Source organism: Atractosteus spatula (assembly GCF_055471065.1).
Source record: "Atractosteus spatula isolate fAtrSpa1 chromosome 10 unlocalized genomic scaffold, fAtrSpa1.hap1 SUPER_10_unloc_1, whole genome shotgun sequence".
Lineage (NCBI taxonomy): Eukaryota > Metazoa > Chordata > Actinopteri > Semionotiformes > Lepisosteidae > Atractosteus > Atractosteus spatula.
This window is the reverse complement of record NW_028296612.1, coordinates 4,570,083-4,590,049: the sequence shown is the minus strand read 5'-3', so window position 1 is coordinate 4,590,049 and position 19,967 is coordinate 4,570,083. Positions and strand designations below refer to the sequence as shown.

General features: G+C 47.8%; 2 protein-coding genes across 3 annotated transcripts; one reads left to right on the top strand and one right to left on the bottom strand.

Annotated features, from left to right (window-relative positions):
- Positions 1-254: 254 nt before the first annotated feature.
- On the top strand, positions 255-4,308 carry LOC148813549 (uncharacterized). Its single transcript, XM_088908138.1, has 5 exons — positions 255-306; positions 1,365-1,741; positions 2,090-2,216; positions 3,384-3,424; positions 4,192-4,308. Exons 1-5 carry the CDS (start codon positions 264-266, stop codon positions 4,306-4,308), a joined length of 705 nt encoding a protein of 234 aa, XP_088764264.1. The 5' UTR covers positions 255-263.
- A 3,713-nt stretch (positions 4,309-8,021) lies between these two features.
- Positions 8,022-18,703, bottom strand: LOC148813548 (uncharacterized). 2 transcript variants are annotated; one of them, XR_016086213.1, is made up of 6 exons: positions 18,675-18,703; positions 15,974-16,033; positions 14,923-15,243; positions 13,350-13,601; positions 9,818-10,075; positions 8,022-8,711 (listed from the first exon to the last, which is right to left on the bottom strand). XR_016086213.1 is itself a non-coding variant. In XM_088908137.1 (5 exons), exons 2-5 carry the CDS (start codon positions 16,017-16,019, stop codon positions 9,960-9,962), a joined length of 735 nt encoding a protein of 244 aa, XP_088764263.1. In that variant the 5' UTR covers positions 16,020-16,033; positions 18,675-18,702; the 3' UTR covers positions 8,719-9,959. The 2 variants fall into 2 exon arrangements, 1 of the variants encoding a protein (XP_088764263.1); XM_088908137.1 differs by lacking the exon at positions 8,022-8,711 and having other exon boundaries at positions 8,719-10,075; positions 18,675-18,702.
- Positions 18,704-19,967: the final 1,264 nt, after the last annotated feature.

The following is a 19,967-nucleotide window of genomic DNA, read 5'->3' as shown; positions in this document are numbered from 1 at the left end:
TTCCCAGAAGCCCATTAACCCTCCAGCCTGTCTCTGGACTCTGGGAGCACATGCAAACTCCTGGCTTCCAGGAATAGATAGGAAATAACTGAGGCAGCGACTTTAGAAACACCCACCTGTGAGAGGGACATTGACTCAGAGCTTTGGTCAGTCTTAACCACCGGTTCAGTCCCTCACCAATGAAGGCTCGCTCCGTCCTGTATAGAGGAAGCCCCCTGCTTCTCTCTCTCCTCACTTTCACACCAACACAAGCAGCAGCTGAGATGAGGGCACTGTGCACTAGAACGACGGTCTTCTTCCTCACCTGTGAGTACACTCGATTTCGGTCGCTCTGGGGGCACCAGCACCCCTGAATCCCTCTTCTTGTCTCATCGTTAGATAGGTTCATCGAAGAGCCTTCTTGCACTCTTAGTCCTGTGCTCAATAAATCCTTCAAGCATCCTTTACGAGCTGCTGTGAAGAGAGAGAGCTCGTTCATCGTACTGGCAGAATGCATTTATGATGAAACCAGAGATGTACAGTTAATTGTTATACTGTATGAGGAGCAAACACAATCCCTTCTTTGGGGTGGGGTGGGGGGCTACCAGTTTGATATCTTTAGATCTTTTTCTATTCTGGAGTCATATTTATCAGATTCAGAAGAGGGACAGAAGAGGCAAGTTTTAAGCAACACTTTTGCAGTATTTTATTAGGCAATAAGATGGTATTTGTTAATGGCAAAGAGATGGCACCTGCACTTTCTTCATACGAATTACAATAAAGGTATCAGCACATAAATCACATGAAGCTTTCAAGCTGGTCAAAATTGTAAAAAACATTGCAATTAAACGTCTTTTTCATTTTTATTTTATAACAATAACGGTAGAGGAAGGCAAGTTGTGCATCCATTTGCGTGAAACATTGCTACCCAACAGGTTCTGTTTCCTCTCGATGTCCACAAGTAGAATATCCTGCTTTAGATTCGAGTGATATTAACGCACAAGGCTTCATCTTTCTGTGACAGCTCCTCCCTGTGAGACACGTTTCCATCTCTCTCTGGGGTCAAAGGTGACTTCGGCCTGTTGCTGAGTGTGTCTAGTGCGTTAGATCCTGGCTATAGCCTCGATTTGTACTCAATACTGCAGACACTGCTTAGTAAGACTCTCAGTGAGGGGGCCGTGCTGACACCAGTGCCACCTGCTCTTTGAAAAGGTGCTCAGAGAAGGCTGCTCAGGCAACAGGGGCAGAAATGGTTGCAGCCTGTGGAGATTCACTGCCGAGCTCAGGCAGGCCGGACAAAGTCTGCAGCGCGCTGTGTGGGTCTGCAGTGTCATGTTCTCTGCGCTGTGCCCTGGGGTCTCCATCATTGCGATGTTGTGTATCAGACACTCTAGGCACGGCTGTCTGGGGGGTCCTTGTTGGGGAGCCTTCTCCGGGAGCCGTCAGGCTCGGGGACACGGTCACCCTGCCCTGTGACCTGCACCTCACACACGAGACCACCTGGTTCATACTTCGGAACAGGACCCTGTCTGTGGGGGTCTTCGCCAGCAGGAACCCTGGGGAGCAGCAGGAGCACCCCTTCAGCTACAAGAGGAGACCGGACTCTCGCTTCAGCCTGGTGCTGAACTCCTCCAGTCTGAGGATTGAGAACATCACAGAGACAGACCAGGGGCTGTACTACTGCACCACCAAAGACAAGGGAGGAATTAACATTGGAAATGGGACCTGGCTGAGGCTCAGTGCAGGTGAGAAGAGTTTATTTGTGAGGAGGGGTGATCTGTACTACAGAGAGAGAGATTCACAACAGAAACAGAAACAGAAACAGACTGAGACTCATTGCAGGAAAGGACAGTTCTGATGATAAAATTCAGAGTGGGGAAATAATTTTAATAAAGGAATTAATGCTAATAATGTAAAACTGCAGATTGCAACAGAACAAAAAGATGCCTGTATTCCTGTATAAAAAAGAACAAGTTTATCTAAAAAATTAGAAATGCTTTATGTAGATTATGATGTAATTACTTTTACGGAAGTACTGTACTTCTATATAAACATAACAAATGATATGAAGACACTGACGTATATTTTTGGATTAATTCCAGAAGAAAAGAGCAAAACTCCCAGCACCTCTGATGCCTCTGGAATCGACTGGCCATGTCTGACCATCCTGGTCATGACTCCCCCTCTGTCCACCCTGATGACATCATGCTGCATCTTCTGTCTCTTTTACAGACCAGGTATGAAGTTCACACTGCGCAACGTCTATGTCCAACAGTACCAATGATTTCAGATAAAAGATAAAAGGAACATGCCAGACTTCCCAACACTGCCAGGCCCTCCTGATCTTGGCCCTTCCCCTAGTCCAGCCTATACAGGTATTTGACCAGGTCACACCTGGTCCTGCTATTTAATAAAACAATAAAACAGACTATACTATACAATTATACGTTGGTGTTTGAATGAAGATGTATTTCAGTTGCAGCTGCTAGGACTGTCTGGCTCAGTAACATTGAGGGCAGAGTTAGAGCAATGTGAGAAACTGACAGCGAGAGTGACAGCAGTGTGAGAGAGAGATCAGTGTGAGTGTGAGATCAGTGTGACAGTGACACTGAGAGTGAGATCAGTGTGATAGTGACAGTAAGAGTGAGCTCAGTGTGACAGTGAGAGTGAGATCAGTGTGAGTGTGAGATCAGTGTGACAGTGACACTGAGAGTGAGATCAGTGTGATAGTGACAGTAAGAGTGAGCTCAGTGTGACAGTGAGAGAGAGATCAGTGTGAGTGTGAGATCAGTGTGACAGTGACACTGAGAGTGAGATCAGTGTGATAGTGACAGTAAGAGTGAGATCAGTGTGACAGTGAGAGAGAGATCAGTGTGAGTGTGAGATCAGTGTGACAGTGACACTGAGAGTGAGATCAGTGTGATAGTGACAGTAAGAGTGAGCTCAGTGTGACAGTGAGAGTGAGATTAGTGTGAGTGTGAGATCAGTGTGACAGTGACACTGAGAGTGAGATCAGTGTGACACTGACTGAGATCAGCGTGAGAGTGAGATCAGCGTGACAGTGACAGTGACACTGAGATCAGTGTGACAGTGAGAGTGAGATCAGTGTGAGAGTGAGATCAGTGTGACAGTGACAGTGAGAGTGAGATCAGTGTGACAGTGACAGTGACACTGAGATCAGTGTGATAGTGAGAGTGAGATCAGTGTGATAGTGAGAGTGAGATCAGTGTGACAGTGAGATCAGCGTGAGAGTGAGATCAGTGTGACAGTGAGAGTGAGATCAGTGTTTTACACACAGCTGAGACAGTCTGGGTGGAAGAGAGGGGTAACTGTGTGTACAGCGCAGAGAGAGGACTGGAGGAATCTCTCTCTCCAGTCTTCTGAGAGTCTGTTTTTATCATCAGGCCGGCTGCAGGACAGAAAAGGACACCGAGGCGTCGCGCAGGTATTGTGCCTTCAGGTTTTGTCACAGCTAGCGAAAAATAGCGACATGATTCCAGCGCACATTTGGAAACTGACGAAGCTGTTTCACACGTCCTCACCTGTAAACAGCACGTTCTTCCATCAGATCACAGCCTGGCCTCGAAGCTGAATGGTTGTGTGACACAGCACCATTATTAATATCATAATAATTAAAAGCTCCTCGCACATCTAGAGCTCTTCTCTGGACCCTCCACTCCGGGCTCTTCCCAGGTCAGGGGGATCCCCTCCAGCCCCACCAGTGTGTACCCCCACCTGGGTGATGCTCCAGTCCGCTCAGCACACAGCAGCTCTCAGTGGGGAGGAGAGCAGAGGGATGGAGCCAGTTCAGAGAGGGGGGTGATTAGGAGGCCATGATGGGTCAAGACCAGGGGGGGAATTAGACCAGGAAACTGGGGTGACACCCCTACTCTTCTCCAGAGACACCCCGGGATTGTTAATGAGCACAGAGAGTCAGGACCTCGGTTTGACGTCTCATCCGAAGGACGGTGCCTGTTTACAGTCCAGTGTCCCCCGTCACTATACTGGGGCATCAGGACCCACACAGAGCGCAGGGTGAGAGCGCCCCCTGCTGGCCCCACTAACCCCTCTCCCAGCAGCAGCCACTGGCCCGGAAAATAAAAGCAAGACTCCGATGCCCTGGAAATAAAGCTCAGGGCGCGAGTCCCCTGCAGAGGCACGAGACGCGTCTTCCTCGCTCGTCTCCTGAGCCCAGCCTCTGTGTGTCCCCAGGGGAAGGGACGGCAGCAGGACGTGTACGAGATCATGAGGCTGGCCGGGGGCCGAGAGTCCGGAAGCGCGCAGAGCGATCGTCTCCCCCGGACGCGAGCCCGGAACCTGTCGGGGTGAAGCGGCGCTTCTCTTCCCCCTCTCCTGCTGCCTCTCTGCCTGCCCGCGCTGACGATGCGCGGCGTGACCGCCCTGCTGTTTCACAGGAAGCTCTCTGAGGCTGGGGCTTCGGGGGATGTGAATAGAAGAGACCTGTCCAGGGTGTGTGTGTGTGTGTGTCCTGTGATGGACTGGTGTCCTGTCCAGGGTGTGTGAGAGTGTGTGTGTGCGTCCTGTGATGGACTGGTGTCCTGTCCAGGGTGTGTGTGTGTGTGTGTGTGTGTGTGTCCTGTGATGGACTGGTGTCCTGTCCAGGGTGTGTGTGTGTGTGTCCTGTGATGGACTGGTGTCCTGTCCAGGGTGTGTGTGTGTGTGTGTGTGTCCTGTGATGGACTGGTGTCCTGTCCAGGGTGTGTGTGTGTGTGTCCTGTGATGGACTGGTGTCCTGTCCAGGGTGTGTGAGTGTGTGTGTGTCCTGTGATGGACTGGTGTCCTGTCCAGGGTGTGTGAGTGTGTGTGTGTGTGTGTGTGTCCTGTGAGGGACTGGTGTCCTGTCCAGGGTGTGTGAGTGTGAGTGTGTGTCCTGTGATGGACTGGTGTCCTGTCCAGGGTGTGTGAGAGTGTGTGTGTGTGTCCTGTGATGGACTGGTGTCCTGTCCAGGGTGTGTGTTGTGTGTGTGTGTGTGTGTGTGTGTGTCCTGTGATGGACTGGTGTCCTGTCCAGTGTGTGTGTGTGTGTGTGTGTGTGTGTGTGTGTGTGTCCTGTGATGGACTGGTGTCCTGTCCAGGGTGTGTGTGTGTGTCCTGTGATGAACTGGTGTCCTGTCCAGGGTGTGTGAGTGTGTGTGTCCTGTGATGAACTGGTGTCCTGTCCAGGGTGTGTGTGTGTGTGTCCTGTGATGAACTGGTGTCCTGTCCAGGGTGTGTGTGTGTGTGTGTCCTGTGATGGACTGGTGTCCTGTCCAGGGTGTGTGAGTGTGTGTGTGTCCTGTGATGGACTGGTGTCCTGTTCAGGGTGTGTGAGAGTGTGTGTGTGCGTCCTGTGATGGACTGGTGTCCTGTCCAGGGTGTGTGAGTGTGTGTGTGTCCTGTGATGAACTGGTGTCCTGTCCAGGGTGTACCCTGCCTTGTGCCTGTTGCTTGCTGGGATAGACTCTTGGTCCTCGTCAACCCGGAAATGGAAAATAAAATGGATGAATATTCAATAATTGTTGAACGAATGTTCAGTGGTTGTTCAAAATGTATTTAATTTATGTCACACAACTTCACATCTTCTTCTTTTCTTCTTGTCATCATTAAATTTGTAATTTCACCTGCAGTGTCTTCCTCTTGCACTGTGTTTATTAATTTTAATGTTGCTGTTCGAGAAAGATCCCAGCCCTCTGGACACAGATATCGCTTGAATCAGGAGATTCAGTCAGACTTCACCTGATTGTTCTGCGATATTTGTCCACACCGGGAATGCAGTAGTTTGGACGCTGTTGATGTGTGGACTGTCTACATTCGCCAGCAAACCGAAATGAGAAGCGAATTCAACACAGCACATGGAGGTGCTTTGCAGACCCCCTGCGTGATGTACTTCTGCACTGACAGGAAGCCACAGCCTGTATCCTGTGCAGTAGCTCAGCTCTGTCAGCCCTGCAGGTGACGCAGATAGAGGCCACACACACACACACTCGCATACACACACACACATACACTCGAACACTTGCACACACTAATGCACAGACTCATATACTCACACACACACACACTCATATACGCACACACAAATGAACAAACACACAAGTTCACATATGCACAATGCACACAGACTCACAAATGCCCACACAGATTCACACGCACACACTCATACACTTACACCACTCACAAACCCACATACAATACTTATACAGTACACTTACACACACATTCACACACACTCATACAATCACTCACACACTTAACACACACAGGCGCGTGCACACACACACACACTCGAACACTTGCACACACTAATGCACAGACTCATATACTCACACATACACGCACATTCACATACGCACAACGCACACAGACTCACAAATGCACACACACATTCACACACACACACCAGTTGGCAGTAAATCAGAGCATCACCTGTAAGAGCTGAGAGTACAGTACTGTGAATTGAGTTAGCAAATGACACGTGAACTCTGGGCTGCCTGTATTTGTCCCATCTGCCTTGTTTTCTACATTGTAATTTATTTATTTTTTAGGCACTTGTCTCAAAAATAAAAGCAAGATACTGGCGTCTACTGTTGCCACTCACAAATCTCTCAAGTCATGAGCACTCTTACTGACGGGACAACCCAGCTCGTCAGTCCATCGGTGTTGCTTGGCGTAGAGAGCCACCTACTGGCCCAACAACACCACTGCAACAGGAAACTGGTTTTCCTTACAGCAGGGCTGCCCGTTCCTGCTCCAGTTTAAAACTGGTAACAGGGGGATCAGAGGAACAGACACTTTTGAAATTAACACACAGGTCAATGAAAAGTGAAATGAAGGGCACTTCTGTACACAGAGGGGGGTGGGGGTGGGGAACAAGCTGCCCAGCCCTGTGGTTGAAGCCGATACCCGGGCTTCTCTCCAGACACAGCTGGGTGAGCTCCTCCAGTCAGGACAGACAGGAGGCTCGTCTGTACACAGAGGGGGGTGGGGGTGGGGAACAGGCTGCCCAGCCCTGTGGTTGAAGCCGATACCCTGGCTTCTCTCCAGACACAGCTGGGTGAGCTCCTCCAGTCAGGACAGACAGGAGGCTCGTCTGTACAGTCACTTGTTTGGGACATTTTACTTTCCTATGCTGTGTAAGTACATTAATCGTACAAAGTAGAGTCTAAGGCAGTGCTGAATTTGTGGAGTGGTGTGGGGTGAACCACTTGGAACTGAATGTTACAAAGACAAAGGAACTGGTGGTAGATTTCAGGAGGAAAAAGGTCAAACCTACTCCTGTCTACATCCATGCGAGTGGCGTGGAGATGGTGGACTCGTACAAGTACCTGGGAGTGCACATCGACGATAGACTGGAATGGTCTAAGAACATCGAGGCCATCTATAAGAAGGGACAGAGCCGACTCTACTTCATGAGGAGGCTCAGGTCCTTCAATGTGTGTAGTAAGATGCTACACATGTTCTATCAGTCGGTGGTAGCGAGTGCCATTTTCTACGCAGTGGTATGCTGGGGCTCTGGGATTAGAGCAGTAGATTCCAAAAGGCTGAACAAGCTCATCAGGAGAGCAAGCTCTGTCATTGGGTCTGACCTGGACTCCTTGGAGGTAGTGGCTGAGAGGAGAATGATGTCCAAACTAGAGGCCATCATGGAAAACATCTCCCATCCCCTCTATGACAGGCTTGCAGGAATGAAGAGCACGTTCAGCAATAGACTGATTCATCCACGGTGCAACAGGGAGCGCTACAGGAGGTCATTCTTGCCGTCTGCCATAAGACTGTACAACGCATCCACCTTGCGTCTGGGCAGAGGCAACATCGACAGTGACCTGTTTCTGGACTAAACGCATCTACACATCTACTGCTACATCTGTTCTCTTTCTTTTCTTTTTTCCGTTTACAACCACTTTTTGTGCAATATATGCCAGGGACCTGTGCAATACATTTATATTTATATCTATAGTTACATCTATATTTATATTCATATGTGTGATACGATTTTCTGTGTACTGTTCTGTTCTAGTTTGTTCTTGTGCGTCCGGACTGTGAGTAACTCTTGTATTGTATTGTACGTATTGTACTATTATTATATAATTCGTTACACTGTGGCTGTGTTGTGTGTGTTAAGCTGCTGTTGCACTGCAATTTCCCTCACGGGATCAATAAAGTATCTATCTATCGAATCCTTCAGCTTTCACAGGTGTCAGTCTGTGGTCAAAGATCACATTGAAATCCAATATTGTTAAACCATTTATTAGATCTATTAAATAAATGAATTAGAACACGGTCTTGGGAAAGCCTACGTTAGGTATGGAGGTCATCATAAGGGCTATGATGGGTTAATATTACATTTATAACCACCAGTTACCTGCGATTAATACTTGCCACTACTTCTTGTTGACTTCGGTCAGTGGCGCTGTGCTGATTACGTAAACTAAAGTAATCCAATCGGGCACCGAAACGCCCATTAGCCCCGCCCCCTTGTGCTCGCCGGACTCCTCTGACGTCACAATCCCTCGCCGGTGCTCATAGATCGTGTGTTCATAGACACGTTATAGTTAATAATATAAACAACGAGAGTCTCCTGCTCAGCTGAGACCTGAAGACTCTTAACCGGGGTCTCACCTCGCCGTGGGCCATGAAGTAGCCGGGTTTTCAACAGACGGGTGTGTTTGAGGCGCTGAAGTTGAACCTCGGAGGCGACTGACCGGCGTGAGCAGTGAGTATCTGGACTCTCGCTGACCGAACACCACCGAAAACACAAAAAAATATTCATGCATAAACAATAACGAAAAGTACAATACAAGCAAGAGTCCATATAACATTTCAAGACATCGTCAGGGGTACATATAACAAAATACATTCACATCATGAAAATAGTTTTAACAAATTATATAAAGATGACGTCCGCGCCACTTTCTCATGTTTTTACAATTTGAAATAGTCTGTAGAAATAGTTCAGGTGGGTAGTTAACTGTTAACTGCGAGTAACTCTTGTATTGTATTGTATGTATTGTACTATTATTATATCATTCGTTACACTGTGGCTGTGTTGTGTGTGTTAAGCTGCTGTTGCACTGCAATTTCCCTCACGGGATCAATAAAGTATCTATCGAATCCTTCAGCTTTCGCAGTTACTGTCACACCTGGAGAAGGCTCCACGGCCGAAACGTTGTGTTCTCTTTCTTCTCTTTTTCAGCATGGAATAAACCTATTACTTGTTCGTCTGTAGAAATAGTCGTTTACATCCACTTCAAAATGCTCAGACATAGGATTCTTCCCAGACCACGTGCCGTTATAATAATTAAATTTATTACAAACGATATTTTAGTATTGTTTTCGATGGGGCTCAAGCTTAACATAACATATTTTTCTTTAAAACAAATATCAGTATTTGTCTCTTTTTTAATATAAGTCTGCAATTAACATAACCACCACCGGATGTTTCAGGGGTGTAACTGTGCGTGATGATCGTTATAAAATAACTAAATCAATAGGAATTCTAATAAGTGTTCTCTGTATATTGAAGATGTTTATTTCAATACATCCGGGATTGAATTAGGAGCTTTTCTGACTGACTAAAGACACTTGCTAAATATATTAAATGAACTTTATAAGGCGAAAGCAGTACAGTACAAAAACACATTTATGTCCTCAGTTAAAGAGCACAGAATGGCCCGGGTTCTGGGTGGGTTCCCTGTGTGAACTGGGCTGCAGTACCAGTGACAGAGCTGACGGAGTCTGACAGACACACTGAGCAGGAATGAGTCCCTTCAGGAGACCTGAGTCTCTGGACTCTGCTGCTCTCCAGACTCCTGTCTGTCCTCAGTGTTTAATAACTCACACTGTTCCTCTCTCTCAGCTGGAGGGTCTGTGTGCTGGGCAGTGTCCACACCGGGGTCAGATGGTCCTGGTGCTGTAGTATGAAGAGGATCAGACTCTGGGGCTCCCTCATCCTTGTGTCCTCCTGATGATGATCCATCCTGCTACGTCCTCCTCCTCCTCCTACACCACCAGATCCCAACTCCTGCTGCTGCCAGACCTACTGCAGCTCCCAGGACACCTGCTATCACACCAGTAGACCTGTCTCCCTGGTCAGAGCCTGCAGGGAAACACAGCAACAGTAACAGACTGGTCTACTGCACTGGGACTGGAGCTCCTATTGTAACAGACTGGTCTACTGCACTGGGACTGGAGCTCCTATTGTAACAGACTGGTCTACTGCACTGGGACTGGAGCTCCTATTGTAACAGACTGTTCTACTGGACTGGGACTGGAGCTCCTATTGTAACAGACTGTTCTACTGCACTGGGACTGGAGCTCCTATTGTAACAGACTGTTCTACTGCACTGGGACTGGAGCTCCTATTGTAACAGACTGGTCTACTGCACTGGGACTGGAGCTCCTATTGTAACAGACTGGTCTACTGCACTGGGACTGGAGCTCCTATTGTAACAGACTGTCCTACTGGACTGGGACTGGAGCTCCTATTGTAACAGACTGTTCTACTGGACTGGGACTGGAGCTCCTATTGAAACAGACTGGTCTACTGCACTGGGACTGGAGCTCCTATTGTAACAGACTGTTCTACTGCACTGGGACTGGAGCTCCTATTGAAACAGACTGGTCTACTGCACTGGGACTGGAGCTCCTATTGTAACAGACTGGTCTACTGCACTGGGACTGGAGCTCCTATTGTAACAGATTGTCCTACTGGACTGGGACTGGAGCTCCTATTGTAACAGACTGTTCTACTGGACTGGGACTGGAGCTCCTATTGTAACAGATTGTTATACTGGACTGGGACTGGAGCTCCTATTGTAACAGACTGTTCTACTGCACTGGGACTGGAGCTCCTATTGTAACAGACTGTTCTACTGGACTGGGACTGGAGCTCCTATTGAAACAGACTGGTCTACTGCACTGGGACTGGAGCTCCTATTGAAACAGACTGGTCTACTGCACTGGGACTGGAGCTCCTATTGTAACAGACTGGTCTACTGCACTGGGACTGGAGCTCCTATTGTAACAGACTGTTCTACTGCACTGGGACTGGAGCTCCTATTGTAACAGACTGTTCTACTGGACTGGGACTGGAGCTCCTATTGTAACAGACTGGTCTACTGCACTGGGACTGGAGCTCCTATTGTAACAGACTGTTCTACTGCACTGGGACTGGAGCTCCTATTGTAACAGACTGTTCTACTGGACTGGGACTGGAGCTCCTATTGAAACAGACTGGTCTACTGCACTGGGACTGGAGCTCCTATTGTAACAAACTGGTCTACTGCACTGGGACTGGAGCTCCTATTGTAACAGGACTGGTCTACTGCACTGGGACTGGAGCTCCTATTGTAACAGACTGTTCTACTGGACTGGGACTGGAGCTCCTATTGTAACAGACTGTTCTACTGCACTGGGACTGGAGCTCCTATTGTAACAGACTGTTCTACTGCACTGGGACTGGAGCTCCTATTGTAACAGACTGGTCTACTGCACTGGGACTGGAGCTCCTATTGTAACAGACTGTTCTACTGGACTGGGACTGGAGCTCCTATTGTAACAGACTGGTCTACTGCACTGGGACTGGAGCTCCTATTGTAACAGACTGTCCTACTGGACTGGGACTGGAGCTCCTATTGTAACAGACTGTTCTACTGCACTGGGACTGGAGCTCCTATTGTAACAGACTGTTCTACTGGACTGGGACTGGAGCTCCTATTGTAACAGACTGTTCTACTGCACTGGGACTGGAGCTCCTATTGTAACAGACTGTTCTACTGGACTGGGACTGGAGCTCCTATTGTAACAGACTGGTCTACTGCACTGGGACTGGAGCTCCTATTGTAACAGACTGGTCTACTGCACTGGGACTGGAGCTCCTATTGTAACAGACTGGTCTACTGCACTGGGACTGGAGCTCCTATTGTAACAGACTGTTCTACTGCACTGGGACTGGAGCTCCTATTGTAACAGACTGTTCTACTGGACTGGGACTGGAGCTCCTATTGTAACAGACTGTTCTACTGCACTGGGACTGGAGCTCCTATTGTAACAGACTGTTCTACTGCACTGGGACTGGAGCTCCTATTGTAACAGACTGTTCTACTGCACTGGGACTGGAGCTCCTATTGTAACAGACTGTTCTACTGGACTGGGACTGGAGCTCCTATTGTAACAGACTGGTCTACTGCACTGGGACTGGAGCTCCTATTGTAACAGACTGTTCTACTGCACTGGGACTGGAGCTCCTTTTGTAACAGACTGTTTTACTGCGCTGGGACTGGAGCTCCTATTGTAAAAGACTGGTCTACTGCACTGGGACTGGAGCTCCTATTGTAAAAGACTGGTCTACTGCACTGGGACTGGAGCTCCTATTGTAACAGACTGTTCTACTGGACTGGGACTGGAGCTCCTATTGTAACAGACTGTTCTACTGGACTGGGACTGGAGCTCCTATTGTAACAGACTGTTCTACTGCACTGGGACTGGAGCTCTTATTGTAACAGACTGGTCTACTGCACTGGGACTGGAGCTCCTATTGTACCAGACTGGTCTACTGCACTGGGACTGGAGCTCCTATTGTAACAGGACTTTCCTGCTGGACTGGAAGGAAACCCTTCTACAAACCAGTACCTAATTTTGCAATAAGGCTTAAATTGGGGGAAAAAATGAAAAATTAACTTTATCACCATGATGTAGATTTTGTTTGTCTGAGTTGTCTGACACTAAATATGAACAGAAGAAAGATAAATTGATTATATTCTGTTTTCACTTTATTTCAAGATATGAGTGTAAAAGGAGGAAATAGTTTCAAGTTCTTGAAGATCTAGCAGATCAGCTAGCAGAAGTTGAGAAGCTGAACATCTTTCTGAATTCTGTTCTAAGAGTCAATAACCAAAATTGGACTGATTAGTGATGTTTGGAGTTTACATTTCACAAACATGGGACTACTACTGCTACTACCACTAAATCTTATTTATGAAGAGCCTTTCCAAACCCCAGGATGCTGAATGCAGCTTAAAAGTCATGTTACTGTATATGGTTAAAGGATATTTCTTTATTCTTCGTTATCACTAGTCATGTGTTTTAGTTCTGACACGAAAAGGGCTCAATTCTGGACATACAGAGACGGTAGAGTTTTGGATTAAAATCGATGAGAGTCCTTCTCTGAACTGTATTCAATATCTCTCTGTTGCACCTAAGATTTTGAGTCAACCTCGAATCTTTCAACACCCCAATATAACATTTCCATTCTCAGCTGTAGACAGGACCCTGACTTTATGTGATATACTCTGTTGAACTCTGTCTCCGTTGTAATTTAAGAGCTCAAAGCTGAGGAACAGGAGAAATGAGAGTGTAGGAGCTCTCCTCACCTGTGACAGTGACAGTGATGACACTGATAGTCCTGTTCTTTTTCTTGTCTCTCACAGTGTAGATGCCCTGATCAGCCTGCGTGACTCTGTGGATGACCAGAGAGCCGTTCTGCACTGAGACATGCTCATGTTGGGTGTCTGAGCTTCTGGGATAAACCACAGTGTTGTTAAACAGCACCTCCACCTCATCGTCATCAAACACAGGGACTGAGAGATCTCCTCCAGACACTGCACTGCAGTTCTCTGTCCGAACTGAAAGAGACAGATGGAGTCACCATGGGATTCATCTCACTTCACAGAACAGAGAAGAGGGTCACATCCCAGAGGACAAGGACAGAAGAGGTTGGATATAGAGGAGGCTGTGGCCTTTTGAATTATTGGGCTCTAAATCTAGTCAGGTTAACAAAACCTCAACATCCTTTGCCATCGTTTCGCTCGTAGGATGACTGCTTTCTCATCATGTTAAAAGACAAATTAGGTGCTGAAACCAGGATTTTGTTTTGTTTTTTTTAAAGGGGCAAGTTTTCTGAATTACAACTCTATTCCTTTTTGAAATATTGGGTTTTCTTGTTTGGCAAGTGCTGTCCTGCAGAGACTCACACTTCAGTTGCCTATAATTGATCATTTGTTAAAATAACAATCAACTGATTAATAATTCCATTAGGGAGCCACGGACATGTTAGGACTTTGCTAATTAACTATGGTACCTCCCTGTTATGTACAAAGTTCAAATGTGCTCCTGTTTAGCAGTTATGTAATCAATGTTTTCGGGGCGCATGAGCACACAGTACCCATGGAGTTGGTGCCTACAACTGGATGGAACATTTGTTGACATTATCTGTACCTCAGAATATACGATTTATGTCATCGGTCTTGTTTCCCTGCACATCCAGGAAAGATACCTGCAGGTTTAAATGTTTAAATCTTCAAAGTCCTGCAGGCCAAGCAGGTGGAATTCTGTTTTCTAAAATACAGATCTGGAATCGAACCCAGAGCCCCAGCAATGCTGACCACTGTGCACCTTAAATGAACTAGATGAGCCACATGTCTCTCTCTTGTTTGCGAGTTGTGTAACCACATAAAACCGTTTCAGTAACTGATTCAGGAAGTGATGAAGGGACAGTGTGCAATGCTGTATAAGATTACTGTATGATTTTTTTTTTAGAATATCTTTAAGAAAAAGAAATGTTACTAAACTGGAAGTGGTTGTTTAAAGTTTTTTGTTCCTGTATCGGCAGTGGAATGAATGAATTTGCAGGGGCACTGTGCTATACTGTGGTCCAATCGACAGGTTTGGGGTTTCTACAGATCTCCAAGAGCAGAGCTGGGAGCAGCAATGTCTCGGGTACCTGAAGGCCAGAGCACTGGTCCAGTGCTGTTTCGGGGCTCAAACAGGATGTTTAATTGGATTGATGAGGACTGGGTGCAGTGGGGCAAACTGTCGGGCAGCCTCATCCTCATCCTCACGGCCTCAGAAAATGTGAGCTGTGGTTTCAAGATTTACTGTATGACGTGAGCCTGTATGTTCAAAAGGTGATTCGTGTTATTAAAGATAAGTATTGGAATGTGTTACCTGTCACAGTGAGTCGAACTTCATGGAGAAACTGCAGGTGATCATGGTTCCCTCTGTAATAACACTCGTAGACGTCTTCATCTGAGAGCTTTGTGTGGTGGAGGGTGAGAGAGAAGTTCCCCTGTCTGATCTTCTCTCTGGACACCTCAGCTCTGCCCTTATAGTCAGGGCCAGGATACTGTTTCCCACTGGAGACATCAAGCACTGATCTGTCTGGAGTCTGCCAACTGATTCTGAGCTGCTCCTCAGGGATTCCAGTAGCCCTGGTCCCATCACAGGGCAGAGTGACCGAGTCACCAAGACGCACCGATAGTGGGAGAGCTCAGGAGACAGAGACACAATACAGCATTATACACACATACACACCCTCACAGATGCACACTGGAGAGAGACAGCAACACAACTAGACACCCCCTCACAGAAACACAGCAACACAACTAGACACCCCCTCACAGACACACACTGGAGAGAGAGACACAGCAACACAACTAGACACCCCCTCACAGACACACACTGGAGAGAGAGACACAGCAACACAACTAGACACCCCCTCACAGACACACACTGGAGAGAGAGACACAGCAACACAACTAGACACCCCCTCACAGACACACACTGGAGAGAGAGACACAGCAACACACCTAGACACCCCCTCACAGACATACACTGGAGAGAGACACAGTAACACAACTAGACACCCCCTCACAGACACACACTGGAGAGAGACACAGCAACACAACTAGACACCCCCTCACAGAGACACACACTGGAGAGAGAGAGACACAGCAACACAACTAGACACCCCCTCACAGAGACACACAAGAGAGAGAGACACAGCAACACAACTAGACACCCCCTCACAGAGACACACTGGAGAGAGACACAGCAACACAACTAGACCCCCCCTCACAGACACACACTGGAGAGCGAGACACAGCGACACAACTAGACACCCCCTCACACACACACACACACACACACACACACACACACACACACACACACACTGGCCTTGAGACCTGAGCTCTCAGCTCTGTGTGACTCTACTTACCCCCAGGACAGCAGGAGACACAGAGCAGAGTCAACACCCTCCACATCGTCCAGCCAGACCCTAGAACACAGAGCTGTTTTAGAGTTCAGTGCTTCACTGCCTGAAGACTTCTTCAAACGTGATATAAAAACACTGACTTCTGTTAAATGATGGGTTTCTGTGTGATGCATTTTTTCTGTCACCTATAGACAGTGTTACATTTTATAATATTTAATATCTTATACAATATATCCATCTGGGCCGCTGGTGTGGAATAAGTCAATCTCAGGGCTGTGTGCTGTACTGTAACCTGAGCCTTCAGAGCTCTCACGGACCTCGGGGTGCACAGGGTGACACCCCAGGAGTGGGGGACAGCAACTGAAACATCTGATCCTACTGAACCCCATTTTAATGGTCCTGCCACGATTATCCACAGTAAATACATGACACTGAAGTAGGCCTGCAAATCACCATTACTGCAGGCAGTGTAGATTGATTAATTATCCATCATGATAACCTGAGAGTATTATGGAACCGACTGATTTTTTTTACATCTATAACTTCTCTTCGTTACTGTGAATTATTTAGTTCTTTATTTGTGTTGGATAATTCATAGTAAAATATTAAATCCAGGTCTAAAGGAAATGTCATACACAGATTCAAGAAACCAAGTGTCTTCAGTTTCACAGAAGGTGTTTTGATAGAAATCCTGATAAACCCCATGCATAGCAGTGAATGAAGAGCACGAGGAAACACTGCAAGTGTTGAGGGATTAAGAAGTGTGAGGCTCTTCTGTACACAGAGGGGGGTGGGGGTGGGGAACAAGCTGCCCAGCCCTGTGCTTGAAGCCTATACCCTGGCTTCTCTCCAGACACAGCTGGGTGAGCTCCTCCAGTCAAGACAGGAGGCTCTTCTTTACACAGAGGGGGGTGGGGGTGGGGAACAAGCAGCCCAGCCCTGTGGTTGAAGCCGATACCCTGGCTTCTCTCCAGACACAGCTGGGTGAGCTCCTCCAGTCAGGACAGGAGGCTCTTCTGTACACAGAGAGGGGGTGGGGGTGGGGAACAAGCTGCCCAGCCCTGGTGTTAAAGCCGATACCCTGGCTTCTCTCCAGACACAGCTGGGTGAGCTCCTCCAGTCAGGACAGGAGGCTCTACTGTACACAGAGGGTGGTGGGGGTGGGGAACAAGCTGCCCAGCCCTGTGGTTGAAGCCGATACCCTGGCTTCTCTCCAGACACAGCTGGGTGAGCTCCTCCAGTCAGGACAGGAGGCTCTTCTGTACACAGAGAGGGGTGGGGGTGGGGAACAAGCTGCCCAGCCCTGCTGTTGAAGCCGATACCCCGGCTCCTCTCCAGACACAGCTGGATGAGCTCCTCCAGTCAGGACAGGAGGCTCTACTGTACACAGAGGGGGGCGGGGGTGGGGAACAAGCTGCCCAGCCCTGTTGTTGAAGCTGATAACCTGGCTTCTCTCCAGACACAGCTGGGTGAGCTCCTCCAGTCAGGACAGGAGGCTCTTCTGTACACAGAGAGGGGTGGGGAACAAGCTGCCCAGCCCTGGTGTTGAAGCCGATACCCTGGCTTCTCTCCAGACACAGCTCGGTGAGCTCCTCCAGTCAGGACAGGAGGCTCTACTGTACACAGAGGGGGGTGGAGGTGGGGAACAGGCTGCCCAGCCTTGTGGTTGAAGCCGATACCCTGGCTTCTCTCCAGACACAGCTGGGTGAGCTCCTCCAGTCAGGACTGGAGGCTCTTCTGTACACAGAGGGGGTGGGGAACAAGCTGCCCAGCCCTGGTGTTGAAGCCGATACCCTGGCTTCTCTCCAGACACAGCTCGGTGAGCTCCTCCAGTCAGGACAGGAGGCTCTACTGTACACAGAGGGGGGTGGAGGTGGGGAACAAGCTGCCCAGCCCTGTGGTTGAAGCCGATACCCTGGCTTCTCTCCAGACACAGCTGGGTGAGCTCCTCCAGTCAGCACAGGAGGCTCTTCTGTACACAGAGGGGGGTGGGGGTGGGGAACAAGCTACCCAGCCCTGCTTTTGAAGCCGATACCATCAAGACACAGCTGGGTGAGATTCTGGGATCAACTTGCTAACTCTGGTAGTTAGCTTATGACCACTTTTCATTTGTAACCTTATGCCCTTAACGTTTAGTTAAGTTAGCTGCGTATAATTTTACCTAAATAATTACAGGACGTTTTTTATTGTCCCTTAAAACCGAATTTGTGATATATCACATTTGAAAACAATTGTAACGCTTACGGCCGACAGGCACTGTGTAAGAGCCGGCGTAACAGAGCAGGTGACGTCACCGCCCTTCCCTGTGATAGCAGGACTACAGCTACTGGGCTGTAGAGAGACCTCTCTTTAGCTCACGGGGCTAGGTCGCTGCAGAGAGACGCCAAAGTCCCGGGTTCGAGCCCCGGACAGTGTGGGGCCGACCTGATGCGGCCAGGGCGCCCGCCTGAGCCCCCGCTGCGTTACACAATTTAGTGAAACGATCAACCGCGATTAACTAAAATGGCGAGTCGTGCCTCGAGCAGGGAAGTAAGTCAAAGTAATTTAAATTGTAATTTGTACAATTTACAGCGCCCGTTCAACCAAAAGGAGCATCTAAAAAAGTACATCTAAAAAAATATAGCTACTTTCCCAAAACCAAAACGAATATGCAGGTACTATTCTCAAGTCAGCCCAGATCAGCGCGAGAGAGGAAATGACTCACCTTCTGTCGCACTCTCCAGAACTGTCCATGTGTATAAAGCTGTATGTATGCATATTGTAACGCCCTCGCCTGGTGGTGAGGAGGAAGCGCTCATAGTACCGCGGGGCATACTGGGAGTGGTAGCCGGGGAGAGTCTGAGGGTCAGCACGATGACCAGCGGCTGACCCTGCCTGTGTAAATAATGTCCTAGTAGTTCTAGTGCCCTGTGTAGTCCTGTAAAAGTGTAGTGTGTTGTTAGGTAATTACCAACCTAAAGTTGTGTACGTGTTCCGTCAGTCTCCTCATGTGTGTGGAGATCCTGTGTCTGGTTTTGTGTGGTTGGAAACGAATAAAGCTAATGCTTGTTTGTTAATCGCGTCTCCACTCGTCCTTGTTCTGAAAAGAACCTGCAAACGCTACAGTATAAAGCTGTATGGCTTGTTTCGCCGAGAAAACTCGCCTTTACTTTAAATTCATCATCCCGAGTTTTTCTTTTTCTTTTTATTATTCTCTAGTTTCCAGTACTTGAAATCCTGCTGTCACTCCTCCTGGGACAGTGAAACCAGTGACTTCCCCGTCCGGGGGGCGGTGCTGAGCGCGGAGGCGCAGAGAAACACTTCTTGGAGTTGATGATTATGTTTGGTTTGATTTGTTAGAGCAGTATACACTAGTGTTTGTTTAGTGTTGGTTTGGAATGCTGTAGTTGTGTATTAAGGACTGTTATAGCTCTGCTTCTTGAAAAACTCAATGATTGAGAGTGACAGTCTTAGAGTTAGTTATCTGCTTTTGTGTGTGTCTTTTTCAGGAATGCCAGAGGTTCTCGAAATGCTGTAAAAAGAAAAGCGGTTTTTTTTGTAAAACAAGTGAGCGCTGAGTTTTATTTTATACAGGAAACGCATGCGTGTTGAAACACTATTTAAATTATATAAATGAGAAATAATCAAGCAAGGAAAACATGATCTATGTAAAAAAAATACAATTTGATCACATGATTTACATCATTACCTCTGGCGGTTAAAGGTTTTTTTTTTCTCTTGTACCTGTTTCTGATCCTCTGGTTGTAGTTGTATTTGTGAATTCTATACGTTTAATTAAAAAACAAAAATCATTAAAAAAAAACGAGAGAACAACGTTCTTCCAACGCGCCTGCGCGGCTCGGGTGTTTCCTGGGCTGTACGTCACACTGATCTTGCAGCTGTCGCTCCTGAGCTGGGCCGGGATCTGTGGGGTGTGGGGTGTTGGGGAGGCGTCTTTCAAAACATTTTTAAACCCCTTGAGCTCCCTGAGGTGGGTCAGGGTTTCGAGATAGTGGAA

Coding starts and splice junctions, on each gene's coding strand:
- LOC148813548 (XM_088908137.1), bottom strand. CDS start 16,019: ATGTGGAGGGTGTTGACTCTGCTCTGTGTCTCCTGCTGTCCTGGGG. Junction 15,244..15,973: donor TGTCTCCTGCTGTCCTGGGG/GTAAGTAGAGTC, acceptor CTGTCTCCTGAG/CTCTCCCACTATCGGTGCGT. Junction 10,076..13,349: donor CATCACTGTCACTGTCACAG/GTGAGGAGAGCT, acceptor GTTTCCCTGCAG/GCTCTGACCAGGGAGACAGG.
- LOC148813549 (XM_088908138.1), top strand. CDS start 264: ATGAGGGCACTGTGCACTAGAACGACGGTCTTCTTCCTCACCT. Junction 2,217..3,383: donor CTGTCTCTTTTACAGACCAG/GTATGAAGTTCA, acceptor TTTTATCATCAG/GCCGGCTGCAGGACAGAAAA. Junction 3,425..4,191: donor GACACCGAGGCGTCGCGCAG/GTATTGTGCCTT, acceptor GTGTGTCCCCAG/GGGAAGGGACGGCAGCAGGA.